At 43.2% G+C, this 16,183-nt stretch overlaps 1 protein-coding gene and 1 long non-coding RNA gene across 2 annotated transcripts in view; one reads left to right on the top strand and one right to left on the bottom strand.

Moving 5' to 3' along the window:
* LOC147008560 (lipopolysaccharide-responsive and beige-like anchor protein) overlaps window positions 1-1,714 on the bottom strand; it is a 597,819-nt gene extending 596,105 nt beyond the window's left edge. Inside the window, exon 1 of the mRNA XM_085864642.1 lies at window positions 680-1,714. Coding sequence (XP_085720768.1) covers window positions 680-1,714 — 1,035 coding nt within the window. The remainder of the gene's footprint in view (window positions 1-679) is intronic.
* On the top strand, window positions 686-6,536 carry LOC147008559 (uncharacterized). Its single transcript, XR_015053379.1, has 3 exons — window positions 686-813; window positions 1,708-1,975; window positions 6,163-6,536. It is a non-coding gene; the product is annotated as an uncharacterized LOC147008559 (long non-coding RNA).
* The last annotated feature ends 9,647 nt before the right edge of the window (window positions 6,537-16,183 follow it).

The raw sequence follows: 16,183 nt of genomic DNA, 5'->3' as shown, positions 1-16,183 counted from the left end.
CACAAACACCACACAAAACAAGTCCTGATGAGCGTCTGCAATCTCTGATTGCTCTTTCTAGTTGTTGTTATTATTATTATTGTTGTTATTATTATTATGAGGGTTCCAAGGCTTCCAGGCTGGGAAACCTGTTGTTTTTGTTCAGACAAGCAATTGGTCCAACATACCAAAGGGCTCTCTTGTATTATAAACACATCGGGTAGGATGCGTGTGGACACGTGACCAATTTAGTTTAGTTTTGAACCAAATGTCAAACTATACAACAACAATAGTACACATGAAAATATACCACCACGAATAGATGGATGAGGACAAATTAGAGCGTAAACAACAACAACACGATAAAGGGTTTCAAGCATATTTGTACATCGACATCGGGGCTTCAGCACAAAAGGAGGATTCTGGGTAGGACTGCAAATCAGGAAATACGAGACGAGACGAGACGAGACTCCATGGTGCGGGAAAATGGTCTTGGAGCAAATCCAAGTGCGTGTGCAGACCGTGCGGTGCACTTCCGCGTGCTCCAAGGCCTCGTCGAAAACGCGCGCGCGCACACACACACACACACACACACACACACACACACACACACACACACACACACGCACAGTACCATTGGAACACGCGCACACCTGCACGGAACGCACACCTGACACACATACGTGGATCGCACCCTCACCAGGTTCAGAAACTCGTCCACAATCTCACGGCTGGACACCGAGCCGGACTCGAGGCGAGCGCGCAGACCGCCGAAACGGCCTTGGCTCGGCTGCCCCGGGTCAACAACTTGGAACGGCACCTCTTCCTTCCCCGGTGCTTGCTTGTGATCTTCTTTATGATCTTCTTCTTGTTTGTGATCTTCTTCTTTATGTTCTTGCTTTTGTCCCTCTTCAAATTCCTCTTGCTGTTCCTCAACTACTTGTCCCTCTACTCCTTGTCCTTCTTCAACTTCCTCTTGCTGTTCCTCAACTACTTGTCCCTCTACTCCTTGTCCTTCTTCAACTTCCTCTTGCTGTCCCTCAACTCCTTGTCCTTCTTGCTGTCCCTCAACTCCTTCTTGCTGTCCCTCAACTCCTTGTCCTTCTTGCTGTCCCTCAACTCCTTGTCCTTCTTGCTGTCCCTCAACTCCTTGTCCTTCTTGCTGTCCCTCAACTCCTTGTCCTTCTTGCTGTCCCTCAACTCCTTGTCCTTCTTTCAGTCCCTCAACTCCTTGTCCTTCTTTCAGTCCCTCAACTCCTTGTCCTTCTTTCAGTCCCTCAACTCCTTGTCCTTCTTTCAGTCCCTCAACTCCTTGTCCTTCTTGCAGTCCCTCAACTCCTTGTCCTTCTTTCAGTCCCTCAACTCCTTGTCCTTCTTTCAGTCCCTCAACTCCTTGTCCTTCTTTCAGTCCCTCAACTCCTTGTCCTTCTTTCAGTCCCTCAACTCCTTGTCCTTCTTTCAGTCCCTCAACTCCTTGTCCCTCTTGCAGTCCCTCAACTCCTTGTCCTTTCAGTCCCTCAACTCCTTGTCCCTCTTGCAGTCCCTCAACTCCTTGTCCTTCTTTCAGTCCCTCAACTCCTTGTCCCTCTTGCAGTCCCTCAAGTCCTTGTCCCTCTTTAAGTTCCTCTTGCAATACATCGACCCCTACCTTTCGGCCTTCACGTCTCCCCTCCCCTTCTTCCTCAGAATATTGCTGCAACTGATCAGTAACCGCTCCTTCCTCCGCAGCTGCCATGCCGCTCCAACGCGGCGAGCCCAAGCCGAAGGCCTTACGTGTCCACCCACCCACGTACGGTAACAAGCTCCTCAGCCGGGGGGGCGTGGCCCAAGTGAGGCGAGGAGGAACCGCCCCTGGGATGATCAGCGGCAGAACGCATTGTCATTGGCTGGCTGCTGCAGGTGCACCAGGAAAAACAACTTCCTCTTCAGAGAGCCAATTACATTGACCCATCCAACCGATTTCTGCATACGTCGACACTTTAATCGGTCGTTTGTGGTACGTCGGAAATGGTGACGCCGTTTAACAAACTCGTCTTTTAACAATCCAGGTGTCCCTCAGGACATCGTCTATCGAACTCAGGTGCATATAGTCTCTGGCCATAATCCGTGAAAAACACCTCACACAACTGTTTTTTTTAATGCAAGTATCATTAGTTGAGGTCGCACAATGTTTCGTGCCATTTACTTATTACATACGCACATAGTGGGAAGGGGGGAAGGACGTTGATGAAGTTAAAATGGAGAAGACGGCCGAGGAGAAACGATAGGTGGAATTACAAAAGAGTGGAGAAAGAAAAGAAAAAGAATCGGAGTGCCTAACTTAATGAGAGGAAATTAGGGAAGTCATCTAATTTTACAGTGTAGGGAGAGACCGATCGTCCATCCGTCAAATCTGCGTATGTAATAAATAGATGGACGCTCGTTACCTGAAAAAAAAAATTTGCCGATCAGCTTTCCGACACGTCAAACACCGGAAGTGACGCGTTTCTCGCTATTTCACCCACAGCCGATTCTGATTCGCAGATTCGATTTGAATCTGAGTTACGACGAAACTTGCTCGATATGTTGGGTGCGTGACGAGGACGAATTGTTTCGATTTTAGTGAAGATCATTCTGAATTCGGATCCGGATCTGAGAATTTTTCAAGTGATTCTTCACCATTGAGAGAGATGAGGCCAAAAACGACACACAGCACAATATCTCAAAAGGTTATGGTGGATGGATTCACACGAAACTTGGTGGACAGGTTGGGAGTGACACGAGGAAGAATTGATTCAATTTTGGTGAAGATCCGAATCCAGATCTGGATACGAGAATTATTTAATTTTTAAAGTGATTCTTCACTATTGAGAGATTGGGCAAAAAATGATATACAGCACAATATTTCAAAAGGTTAAGGATGGATTCACACTAAACTTGATGGACAGGTTGGGAGTGCCACTAGGAAGAATTGATTCAATTTTGGTGAAGATCCGAATCCAGATGTGAATACGAGAATTATTTAATTTTTCAAGTGATTCTTCACCATTGAGAGATTGGGCCAAAAACGATATACAGCACAATATCTCAAAAGGTTATGGATGGATTCACACAGAACTTGGTGGACAGGTTGGGAGTGCCACTAGGAAGAATTGTTTCAATTTTGGTGAAGATCCGAATCCAGATCTGGATACGACAATTATTTAATCTTTAAAATGATTCTTTTACTACTATTCATGACTACAAATTTTCCCAATGTACCATTTTCTGTCATAAACACAAGCAATATATTTCCCAGCCTGGTATACATCCAGTTCAGTTAGGGTTGGGACTAATAACTGGGACAGATGAGCTTGTGTGGTTTCTGGTCCTGTGCATACTGTTGATGATACAGCATCAGAAGAAACCCATCTCATCTCCAGACGTGTTGAGGAGATTGGCAGGAAACCATAGTGTGACCGTGTACCAGCAATGGTTGTTGCTGCTTTGAAGCGCTTCTCAAGGTCATACTCCATTGCATTTTGTTGGATTTCTTGTGATGTCACAAAGAAGAATTTGATCATGATGTCGGCAAATACTGTCTTCTGAACTGAAAGTAATTCCTGATCTCCATGAAATCAATTCTTGTGGCTTCTTCTCCAAAGCAGCAACTTGTTTTAGCCCAACCTTCCTTGTATAATAGGTCTTGTGACACTCCTGGTCTAATTTGGTTCCAACAGTGCATCTACTTGTCAAACTTGTGCCACTGGGCCAAGGTTTTTCTGCATCGATTTCCTTTGTTTCCTCCTCTCCTTTGTTCTCCAAACAGACAAACAGACAGACAGGTTGACTGTGCTGCTCCTAGTGTTGTGAAAGACCATTACTCCATCTAGTGGTGTATGTCATAACTAATGACTTCAAATAGAGAACTGTAGGACATGTTTTTTATATTAAAATCCAAGCATATGTTTGGATTATCATTGCAAGAATTTTTTTTTGAATAAAAAAATGTACTTATAATTATTAATTGATGAGAAGAATAATCTAAGTTGTTTAATAACCTCAGTTTATGCCTCCTGCATATTCACCATTTTTGGTCAAAGTGGCATTTTCAACTTCCTACAGATAGAAACATGCATTTATCAGGCATTCTGATAACAGATCCTTAAATTTAATATGCCAGTTTATAAATATCTGCAGTATCACTTTGCTCGAGTGTTCAGTTTCAGATTTATAAGCTCATGAATATGAAAAAAGTGAATAATTATAAAAAAACGTGCATGTAAATAAAAATTTATTTTAATATGAAGCCATGAGCGTTAGATAAAATTATTCGGTCAGTAAACACATCTTATATGAAGCAATCTTTAGAAAAAAAAATTAAGATCCTAAACCCCTAGCCACAAGGTCAAACCAGGGGACAAAATTGGTCCATTTTAGAGCCCTCGGAGGCAAGGGCTCATGGTAAAACTTTTATAATTCATCACCTAACTGTATTATCCCAACAAAAATGTATATATGGATAGATAATGACCCTATAATCACTATGTTATGAGGAAAAAATTCAAAGTTGTTCTATATTTTCAGGAGGGCTCCTATAGTTTCACCTTATTTTAGCTCGTTTTGGCCCAAAAGCCATTTTTAGCTTCCTATAGAGTGAGAAATATGCATCCCAGAGGCTATCTGATGCCATAATTGAAAAATTTGGATGCCAATTAGTAAATATTTGCAATATTAACTTTCTAGAGGAGTCCATTATAAAATTATAAGCCCCTGAAGTTGAAAAAAAATGCGTTTTTCACATTTGGCATTTTTAGGGCCAAATTTCAAAGGTCTCAAGAGATGGATATTTTTTTAAACTATGAGGAATTGAAAGCTAATCTTTTGCATGGTGGGTAGAGCCATATACATCTACATTTAAGAATTTTTTCCAGCAAAATCTGAGGAGGTGACCTGGGGAGGTTTTTGAAATTTAGGTGAGTTGGCACGGGATGACCCATTGATTCAATTTTGGTGAAGATCCGAATCCAGATCTGGATACGAGAATTATTTAATTTTTAAAGTGATTCTTTACCATTGAGAGATTGGACCAAAAACGACATATAGCACAATATCTCAAAAGGTTATGGATGGATTCACACGATACTTGATGGACAGGTTGGGAGTGCCACGAGGAAGAATTGATTCAATTTTGGTGAAGATCCGAATCCAGATGTGAATACGAGAATTATTTAATTTTTTAAGTGATTCTTCACCATTGAGAGATGGGGTTAAAAATGATATTATACAGCATGATATTTAACCTCCGCCATCGAAGATCGGAGGTTACTGTTTTTACCCCTTTCTGTTTGTTTGTTTGTTTGTTTGTTTGTTAACCTCCGCCATCGAAGATCGGAGGTTACTGTTTTCACCCCTTTCTGTTTGTTTGTGTTTGTTTGTTTGTTTGTTTGTGAACAGTATTACGGAAAAACTCCTCGACGGATTTCGACGAAACTTGGTGGGGGGATGAGATATGGTCCAAGGATCATGCCATTACATTTTGGACTTGGTCCAAAGTCCAATATGGCCGCTATGGTGGCCATTTTGAAAAAATATTTGAATTTTTTTTTTGCATTTCTACATGTTTTAAGTGATTTCCAAACCTCCCCCACCCCCCCCCCCTCCCCAAAAAAGAAATTGTTAGAGAAAAAAAAATTTGCAACTTTTTTTTCAACAAAATTTCGATTTATTTTTGCATTTCTTCATGTTATAAGTGATTTCCAACAAAAACATGCCAAAATTAAAATTCCGGCTGATTTTGAACTTCAGGTGGATATACCCACATAAAATCAATTTCTGTCTCAAGGAATCTAGTTATGACGAATGAATTGAGTATGTAAAAGTTAAAAGTAAAAGGGAAAGTTGCAAACTATAACTCTGTGAACACTGTTGACGTCAAATTGAATGAATAGGATATCAGGTTCACTTGAGTGACCGAGCAGTATTGGCGGCAGAGGTTTTGCACTCTACCGAATGCTCCCCCTCTAGTTGCTAAATGTGTTGGTATAGACGTATAGTGTATTATCCCCTTAGTCCGTCAGCATGAGGGATCTCAGGATTCTCGTAAATACCTCTGATGTTTGAGCGCAAGCAGGTCTTTCTCTGATGAATTAGTAAACTTATTAGTGACGTGGTTACCTAAAAAGTTGATGCGAATGGATGTTGTGGACCTTTTATTTTTTCCAGCGTTTGTGGGAGTGAACACTCCCTCAAAGGGACCATGGAGATATGTGGAGGGGATTGAGTTGAGCAATGGGGTAAGTTGAGCCACCCTCTACTGGAAGTGCCAGGATGGAAAGAGCTGAAAGGTGGCACCATCTATTCATAACAAGTCACATACTTTTTTTTTTTTGTATACCTTGTCGATGCTCGTATGAGAGCTAACACACAACTCACAGCAAGGGGGCATGAGACAAGAGGGGCGGGAGTGGAAGGGACAAAACAGTGGGGAACAGACACATTAGGTGAACTGTGGAAGGGAGAGGGATGAGGATGGGACGGGGAACATGGCGATGAGAAGATGGACATTACAGGGACATTCAGGAAGGAAAGCAGGGGAATTGAAGGAAGTGGGCTTGGGTGGATTATCGGGGGTAGAAAAGATCAAGGATTTGGATGGGGGAAGATAAGAGGTGGTAGTGAACAGCTGTTTTGAAAGCCTGGAGGGAAGAATGGGAAAGAATAAAGTGAGGAAGTTTATTCCAAAGGCGGGAAAAAAGAGGAATGAAAGAGTGAAGATGAGCAGTGATTCGTGATTTTGGTAGTTTTACCAGAAGGGGGTTGTTGGCGGACCTTGAGCGCCCTGTGGAAATGTGGTGGGGACAAATCGCAGAGAGAGCAGGGGGGGCAAGGCTGGAGAGGAGTCGGTAGAAGACAGAAAGACCACCGACCAACCTGCGGTGATTGAGTGAGAGGCCCAAAGACTCAGCTTCATTGCGGGAGATGCCGATGATCTTAAATGCCCTGGTTTCGACAGCGTGAAGCCGAGAAAGGTGGGAGGCAGGTGCACCAGCCCAGAGGGGAGAGCAGTACTCCATCAGGCTACGGACAAAAGCTTTGTAAGTGGTCAGGAGCTCAAGAGGGCCGAGCAAGGACTTTGCACGACGGAGGATTCCCAGTCGGTGACTGGCTTTTGAGGCGAGTTTGGAAATGTGACTTTCCCAGGAAAGGTCATGGCAGATAGTGAGACCCAGAAGCTTGAAAGAAAAGACTTCTTCCAGAGGATTGTTGAGAAAGTGGATGGGGGGGTTTCTAAACAGTCCTTTCGAAGACACATAGTGAGAGTGTGAGATTTGTCTGGATTGAAAGACATGTTCCACGTGTTGGAACAGTTTGTGATTTTATCCAGATCTGCAGTGAGTGAAGAAGCTGCTGCTTGCTGGTCTGAGGGATGACAGATGGTACGGCAGAGGGTGGAGTCGTCGGCAAAGAGAAATAGAGGATTTTCCAGAGAGTCGGAGAGATCATTGATGAAAAACAGAAAAAGAACAGGGCCCAGAACGCTACCTTGAGGAACTCCAGCCTGCACAGGAAGAGGGGATGAAAGAACTCCATTTAGGGCCACACGTTGACTGCGACAGGAGAGGAAGTCTGCGAGCCATGAGTGGAGATGGCCTTGAATACCATGGGAAGAGAGTTTGGTGAGTAGTGCAGGGTGCCAGACTGTGTCAAAAGCACGTGATATGTCCAGGGATACGGCTCGGATTTCCTGTCTGGCATTGAGGACCTCCATCCATTGATGGGAGAGCAGAAGCAGCATATCTAGGGTAGAGTGACCTGGTCTGAAACCAAATTGATGATTGGAAATCAAGCCATTGGAGAAGAGGAAGGATTTCATGTCTGAAGCGATGATGGATTCCATAACCTTGCTGATGATTGGGAGAAGGCTGATTGGTTTGTAGTTACAGGGATCTGTTTTTGTACCTTTTCATGCAGGGCAGTGATGTTAGCAGATTTCCAAGCAGATGGCAGATGACCTTGGGCAAATGAGAGGGTGAATAGAACAGAGAGAGGGTGAGCAAGAGCAGAAGAGCAGGCTTTGAGGACACGTTGGCTGATGCCGTCTGGACCGGTTGCAGAATCTGACTCGAGGTTTGAAAGCAAGCTCTCCACCTTGTCAGGAGTAAAGGACACAGAGTCCAGGGACAGTTGGGTGCAACTGGGTAAAGTGGGTAGAGAAAGTGATGGGTTTTGGACACAAGATTTAGCTGCAAACACCAAGTTTAGGCATTCAGCTTTATCACGTGCGGTATCAGCAGTGCGGCCATTTGAGGTAAGGGAGGGGATGGAGGGGAAACATACACCAGAAACAGATTTGATTAAATGCCACCAGGATTTTGAGGAGGGAGAGAGGTTTGAGAGTTCAGACTTGAGATGAGAAAGATGTTGTTTTCTGGCTCTCCTGAGGGTAGATACACACTTGTTCCGAGCTTTGTGGAAGGAACTGAGATTGCCCTCAGTTGGGTTTGCTTTCCATGAAGCAAAGGCAAGTTGTTTCAGGACAACTGCCTCGCCACAAGCTTCAGTAAACCAGGGGCGGGAGGAAGGGTAAGACAACTGAACACGAGAGGGGATAAATCTGTGCATGAGGGAGAGCAAGTTTCTTTGAAAGAATTCCCAGGATGAGTTGATGTTTGAGAAAGTAGTGATAGGAGACCAGTCTGTAAGTTTGATGGCTGCTCGGAGACCCTGCCAGTCTGCTTGAGTGAAATTCCAGACTCGACGGCGGTGAGGTGGTTCTCTGATAACAGCCAGAGAGATGTCCACTTTGACAAGGACGTGGTCAGAAGAACCGATTGGAGCGAAGGAAGAGCAGCAGATATTGTCAGGGAAATTTGTCAAAACCAGATCCAGAAGAGATGGAGTACCATTGGTTGAGATCCGGGTCGGGAAGTTGACCGATTGAGTCAGTCCCAATGAGTCGCAGAAAACTTTTGCTGAGGTGCCATGACAGGTGAGAGAGGTACCCACACCTAGCCAACTGGCATGATGACAATTGAAGTCACCACATAAGAGGAAGAGAGAGTTTGGATGAGAAGATAGAAGATGGTCCATGTTTTCGGATAGTGAGGTGTAGATGGAGTCATCACTGTTCGGTGGACGGTACAGTACACATATAAACATGAGGTGGGAGTGGAGGGGAAGCCGAAGCCAGAGGTATTCCTGGGGGTATGGGGGAGTGAGAGCAGTGCATGGAGAGTGAGGAATAGAGTCTTTGATGAAGAGAGCAACACCTCCACCAGGACGAGGCTCAGGTCTGTCATACCGTAAGAGGGAGTAACCGGGGAGAGATACTTGGGAGTCAGACATGTCTTGGGAGAGGAACATTTCTGTTAGGCAGATAATGTCTGGTTTGTCAGTGGCAACCTGTATGGAAAGATCTAAAAGGTTTGAGCGAAGGCCCCGGATATTTGAGGTCCACACTTTTAATGAAGAGGTAGGGGAGGAGGCTTTGGGTGCAGGAGGTGGAGGGGGAGGGGAGGGTAGGACAAGGGACGAGCGGGGGAGGTAAGGAGGGTTGTTGAAAGAGTGTGGTATATTGCAGAATAGCGAGGGGAGGGGGCCAAATGAGGAGGAGAAAAGGCTCTGTGGTGCTGGGGGAGAGGGGGGACAAGAGACAAGGAAAAAGGCAGTTGAGGATTTGAGGAGGTGGAGTGAAGAGATGGAGGTGAGAGGGCAGTGGAGGGAGGCAGCTTGGTGGATGAGAGGGGGGAAACTTTGAGAAGGATGAGTGAGGGGGATGAAAAGTGGGAGAAAGGTGAGGGGGGAATTTTTGAGAGAGGTGAGAGGGAGGCTTGGAGGGAGAAGAGTGGGATGGTTGCTTTGAGAGTGAGAGTGAGGGGTGAGGGGGGTGAGTTGGCACTTAAGTTGGAAAAAAAGAATGGTTGATGGAAAGCGAGCATCCATGGCAAACTGTGGTTTTTAAAAGTTTTAGGTCAGAGATGCGATTTAACACAATTCTTGATGGATGCAATGAAGGCGAATTCAGAGAATGGAGAGAAGAAGCGCTGTAATAGTTGGATTTTTTAGGCAAGGAATGAAGGAGAGGTCGAAATGAGAGCAGTCTGTTAAAATAGCAGAAGAGTTGTGTATTGTGAAACAGTAAAGAGTACCACATGTGTGAGAGAGGAGGATGAAGCATTATAAGATCGTTTTTGTTGTTAATATTAATGTTTGAGAGAGTTCAACAGATTAGGTCATGGAAGTGTAAAAAAAAAATCGAGAAAGAAGACGAGGAGGAAGTTAAGAAGAAGAAGCAGAATCGGGAGAAGGTGAGCGTGTTGTTTTGGGGTATTTTTTATTTATTTTTTGAGATAAGAAAGAGATTAGTTGGGAGAATGGGGGATGTTTGGAAAGTGGGGAGGATGAAAATTGAAGGTAATGGGGAGAAAAAAAAAAGTCACATACTTTGCTTGTTAATGTCAGGAAAAACGAGTTTTAGATGGAGAGACATGCAGCAACGAAAATCTGACCTTCCAAGTACTGGTGAGGTACCCGTGCTATGTTATGCATGGGAGAGACTGGACAGCCGGTCCGCGAAGAACTTGAGCAAAAATTGATGACACTACAAACACCGAATCCGTGAATGTCACGGGTGGAACACCTCACGTGATTTCCTAATTCTCCTTTAAACTCAATATCTCTCGATATATTTTCATTCCAAACAGCATCATTCCAATCACAAACTAGAGGGGGAGCACTCGGGAGAGTGCAAAACCTCCGCCGCCAATACTGCTGGGTCACTCAAGTGAACCTTATATCTTATTCATTAAATATGATGTCAACAGTGCTCACAGAGTTATAGTTCTTTTCTCCAACATTTTTTTTGGGGGGGGCGGGGGATTGGAAATCACTTAAAACATGTAGAAATGCAAAAAAAAGAAATCGAAATTTTGTTGAAAAAAAAGTTGCAAAATTTTTTTTTTCCTCTAACAATTTTTTTGGTGGGGGGGGGGGTGGAAATCACCGAAAACATGTAAAAATTCAAAAAAAATTCTCTAACAATTTTTTTTGGGGGGGTTGGAAATCACTTAAAACATGTAGAAATGCAAAAAAAAAATTTCTCTAACAAATTTTTTTGGGGGGTAACAATTTTTTTTGGGGGGGGTGTTAGAAATCACTTAAAACATGTAGAAATGCAAAAAAAAAAAAAATTCTCGCAATTTTTTTTTGGGGGGGGGTGGATATCACAAAACATAGAAATGCAAAAAAAAAAATCTTTTTTGGGGGGTAACAATTTTGGGGGGCTGGAAATCACTTAAAACATGTAGAAATGCAAAAAAAAACAAATTTCTCGCTATTTTTTTGGGGGGGGGTTGGAAATCACTTCAAACATGTAGAAATCCCCCCCCAATTTTTTTTTCTCTAACAATTTTTTTGGGGGGGGGGCGTAACAATTTTTTGGGGCAGGTTGGAAATCACTTGAAACATGTAGAAATGCAAAAAAAAATTTCTCTTATTTTTTTGGGGGGGGGTAACAATTTTTTTGGGGGGGGGACCAAGTCCAAAATTTAATGCCAAGATCCTTGGACCATACCTAACCCTCCCACCGAGTTTCGTCGAAATCCGTCAAGGAGTTTTTCCGTAATACTGTTCACAAACAAACAAACAAACAAATAAACACAAACAAACAAACAGAAAGGGGTGAAAACAGTAACCTCCATCCATCTTTGAAGATGGCAGAGGTTAATTAATACTATACCATTAAAATAACAAAATACAATATTACAAACACGTGAGGTAAACGAATATAAACGCCATTATGACGTCACATCTGGATCATGAGCAGCTTCGTGCAGATCGAATCCCAAAATCATAATTGTATTGAGGTATTTATGAAAACTTACATCGACCTTAGAACCTCCGCTGGGACCCCAAAACGTTCCACAGAAGTTTTGGCAGGGCTAGCCCCAAAACTGAGAAGGAAGTTCAGTGTCAGATGGATGGACAGACAGACAGACAGACAGACAGACAGACAGACACTCCTGCTTTATAATATAGATATAAAGTTGTATTTTGTCGATCTGTCCATCAATACAATCGGCCCCACGTGTATTAACCCAATCATATTGCATACCGTTGGAATCCTCTTGGCAAATGGAGATGCAAGAAAACATTTTTAAACCTACAGGTTAGGGGTTCAGAGTGGGGAGATGACCCCAATTCTCCCCATGTAAATGTATATAGTACAGCACCACCCAGATGCAAGCAGTTTACAAATCATCCTCTTATCTATATCGCCCAGCTCACAATTCTGGCACCCAAAAGCCAGACTCAAAATGTTGTCTGCAGAAGCACTGTAGTAGTCATTATTGTGTAGTATTGCCTTATTGTAAAAAAAGAGACAAAGAGAGAAAAAAAGAGACAAAGAGAGAAAAAAAGAGACAAAGAGAGAAAAAAAAGAGACAAAGAGAGAAAAAAAAGAGACAAAGAGAGAAAAAAAAGAGACAAAGAGAGAAAAAAAAGAGACAAAGAGAGAAAAAAAAGAGACAAAGAGAGAAAAAAAGAGACAAAGAGAGAAAAAAAAGAGACAAAGAGAGAAAAAAGAGACAAAGAGAGAAAAAAAGAGACAAAGAGAGAAAAAAAGAGACAGAGAGAGACAGAGAGAGACAGAGACAGAGACAGAGACAGAGACAGAGACAGAGACAGAGACAGAGACAGAGACAGAGACAGAGACAGAGAGAGAGAGAGAGAGAGAGAGAGAGAGAGAGAGAGAGAGAGAGAGAGAGAGAGACAGAGAGAGAGAGAGAGAGAGAGAGAGAGAGAGAGAGACTTTTATTACAAAAAAGTATAAAGGGTAAAAATTCAATACAACAAAGCAAAGGATTATGTACAAGAGTGGAAAAAAGAAGAGAAGAAACCAATTCAATTTTCAAGTAATCGATAAACCATTGATAACAGTTTGTACACAAGGAACACCCCCAAAAAATACATTAAAGAGAGGAGAAGATGATAAGAAGAGAGAAAGCAACACAGGCTCCACACGTACCGCAAGAGACTGAGCAACAGCCCCTTGCGTTTGCACGTGCGTGGGGAGAGAGAGAGAGAGAGAGAGAGAGAGAGAGAGAGAGAGAGAGAGAGAGAGAGAGAGAGAGAGAGAGAGAGAGAGAGAGAGAGAGAGAGAGAGAGAGAGAGAGAGAGAGAGAGAGAGAGAGAGAGAGAGAGAGAGAGAGATATATATATATATATATATATATATATTGAGAGAGAGATATATTGAGAGAGAGATATATTGAGAGAGAGATATATTGAGAGAGAGAGAGATAGAGAGAGATAGAGAGAGATATTGAGAGAGAGATATTGAGAGAGAGATATATTGAGAGAGAGATATATTGAGAGAGAGAGAGATAGAGAGAGATAGAGAGAGATATTGAGAGAGAGATATTGAGAGAGAGATATTGAGAGAGAGATATTGAGAGAGAGATATTGAGAGAGAGATATTGAGAGATATTGAGAGATTGAGTTTGTCAAGAGAATGATACATTATGCTTAATGACCGAAAACACACACACACACACACACACACTCATGTCAGAACAACTGTACACACAACAACACAACAGAGTTTGTAAAGTAAGCTGCTGGCACATCTGCAAAGACTTTGATATCTCAGTTCCAGAAAATTTGTGGGAACATGAACCAAAATAAATCACTGGAAACATGGAAGTACCACTCTTGTACGATCTCATGATCCCATCGAGCATGAAAATCGAAAACAAAGCATTGCGACCAGATATCATACTGAAGTACAAAAAAAGAGAAGAAGGCATTGCTAATTGAGGTGTTATACCAGTTATTTTGGGCTAATGATGCAGAAGTCAAGAAAATGACCAAATACCAAGACCACAAGCATGAAGTGAAAAGATCCTGGAAGCTGAAGAATGCCAAAGTTGTGCCAGTGATGATGAAGAACCTCACGGGAATGAGGATGAAGAACCTCACAGGGATATTAAAAACCATCCCTGGGAATATTACTACAAACAAACTACAGTTGGAAGCTGTCCAGGGCTCGGCAACAATCCTGAGGAGAGCGCACGGCACCAAACTTTGAGAACAGAAAACTTCACAGCTTGGTCCACGAATAGTGACCCCTTACTGACATGAAGGTGGATACTTTGAGCCCACCCTGGGAGGACTCTATTCCACATTCTGAAACCCACACCCACATATGGAGATACCAATCAATGACACACACACACACACACACACACACACACACACACACACACACACACACACACACACACACACACACACACACACACACACACACACTTTGAGATCTGGGGCGGGAGTATTTATAACCCGCGCTATCTACCTGGCAAAGGTCTGCCTGCCTGCCTGCCTGCATGCATGCATGCTCGTACATACAGTGAGAGATTCTTGTGAAAGATGTGTTTTCATGCGAGAACACTGTGGGACATTCTCGCATGCGAGAACATGCGAGAACCGTCCACAGGTTGCGGATAGTGGAATGACCCTTAGATATGAGGGTTGACTGCGCAAGCAGTTGGGGACAATCTGACTGTGATTGTTGAGAGTGAAGTTGGTTAACTGGTGGAATGATTATCCTTATAAATCCTTTGAATAACCAATGATGCAATCACCTGGTGAGTCAGAGGCACCATAAAACCTCTTCCCCCCACTGTCTTGTGAGTTATCCATTTTGGAGTAAGACGAGGAGAAGGAAAACTCCAATGGTTGCCAATTCTCCGAATAGCAGATGACTACGAATCTAATTGATCCTCGGTAGTAGTGGCGATGCACCGTCGTGATAGCCAGTTGAAAGAATAATGAGTTTGTACAACAGCACCAGGGTTCAAGCCCCTGCCTCGAACTTTCATTTATCTCATAGGTTTACTGGCCTTTATGACAATGAGACCCTAAACCCGCAAGGACGGATCTCATCTGAAATGGGAGCAATGAAAGGACTTTGCCACCCTAAGAAACCTTTGTTAATTGGGCAGCTCAACTGTCGTAGTCTTTCTTCCACTTGTGCAATTAAAGAACTTCATTAGCACATCAATGACTTCAATATCTCAGCGATTTGTGTTGAAGAGCATAGAATAGTTTACCATCTATTGAACTCAGATATTCAAACCAGAATTGGCAGATCCACCTTGTTTGGAGCTTCTGCCGCACATAGTCGAATCGGAGCAGCAATTAGTGGAGTTGGAATAATCGTCAAATCTTCCTTACTCCACAACCTCATGTCAATCACCAAAGTATCGGATCACATTGTATTAGCAATATTTAAAGGGAACCCTAAAACATATGTTGTATCTACTCTCCAACCAATGTCAGTGCTGTATCAAGCATGGAGGAGTTCAATGAAAGCCTAAAGGTTCTATGAAAGAGTAAAGTTAAAGGTCACTCTTCTATTTTGTAATGTGTCTATATCTCCCATCATTCTTCCCGCACTCTAACGATTCCGTCGTAAATATTGTTGTGGTTCTGCAAAACCGCATTCCTCTAAGGTAATGGCACCCAACATACAGTGATCCCCAGGTAGTTATTTCGTTAGTCTTCGTGCAGTCAGACCGTCCCCTAATGTCTAGTGGGTTAACGGGACAAAGTGTGTTGCATGGGTCTAATAGCTAGGTTTAATTATATCTCTGTCTTCTTTTCAATTCCGATTTCCATTTCAACCCTTTCCTTTTAACCATGGCACAGATCGAAGCAGGCACAGCACCCAGGCAGCCACTGATTACTGGGGTTGGCTCAGCCTGTCATCCTTCTGATGTCGGCAAATTGAGTACCAGCTTGCTGGGATATTTGAGCCATTCAAGGTCAGAAAATCATCTATGGCAGCGGGTAGATGAGGCACGAATTAGCGACTGCTAATATACTTGCAGAACGGTATGAAGTGCACTCCGGCTTAGGGGGGAGACCAGTTCAAGCGAACACCACGATCTACAATAGGACTGGCAACCACTGCAGATTATTTCTGCCATCGAGAGGCAAAATGCCCGAGTACGCTCGATCAGATGATGAAGATCATATTTTGAATATTAATCGGAAGACAAGTTTTTCTTTTTAACGTACTTTGCAGAGAGGAATGAGATAATATTTTCACTCCGTCTGCCTAGAGTCCCTTTATAGAGAGAGTATCGACAACTAACGATTTGACGCCATTTTGAGTCCATTCAGTGCGGTGCGCGTGCGGAGCCACCGAACGGCGCTCGTGCATTGAACCGTGTATTCCATT

This window comes from Eptatretus burgeri, chromosome 18, assembly GCF_056783735.1.
Source record: "Eptatretus burgeri isolate ZD-2024b chromosome 18, Ebu_testis_v1, whole genome shotgun sequence".
Classification (NCBI taxonomy): Eukaryota; Metazoa; Chordata; class Myxini; order Myxiniformes; family Myxinidae; genus Eptatretus; species Eptatretus burgeri.
This window is presented reverse-complemented; position numbering and strand designations above follow the sequence as displayed.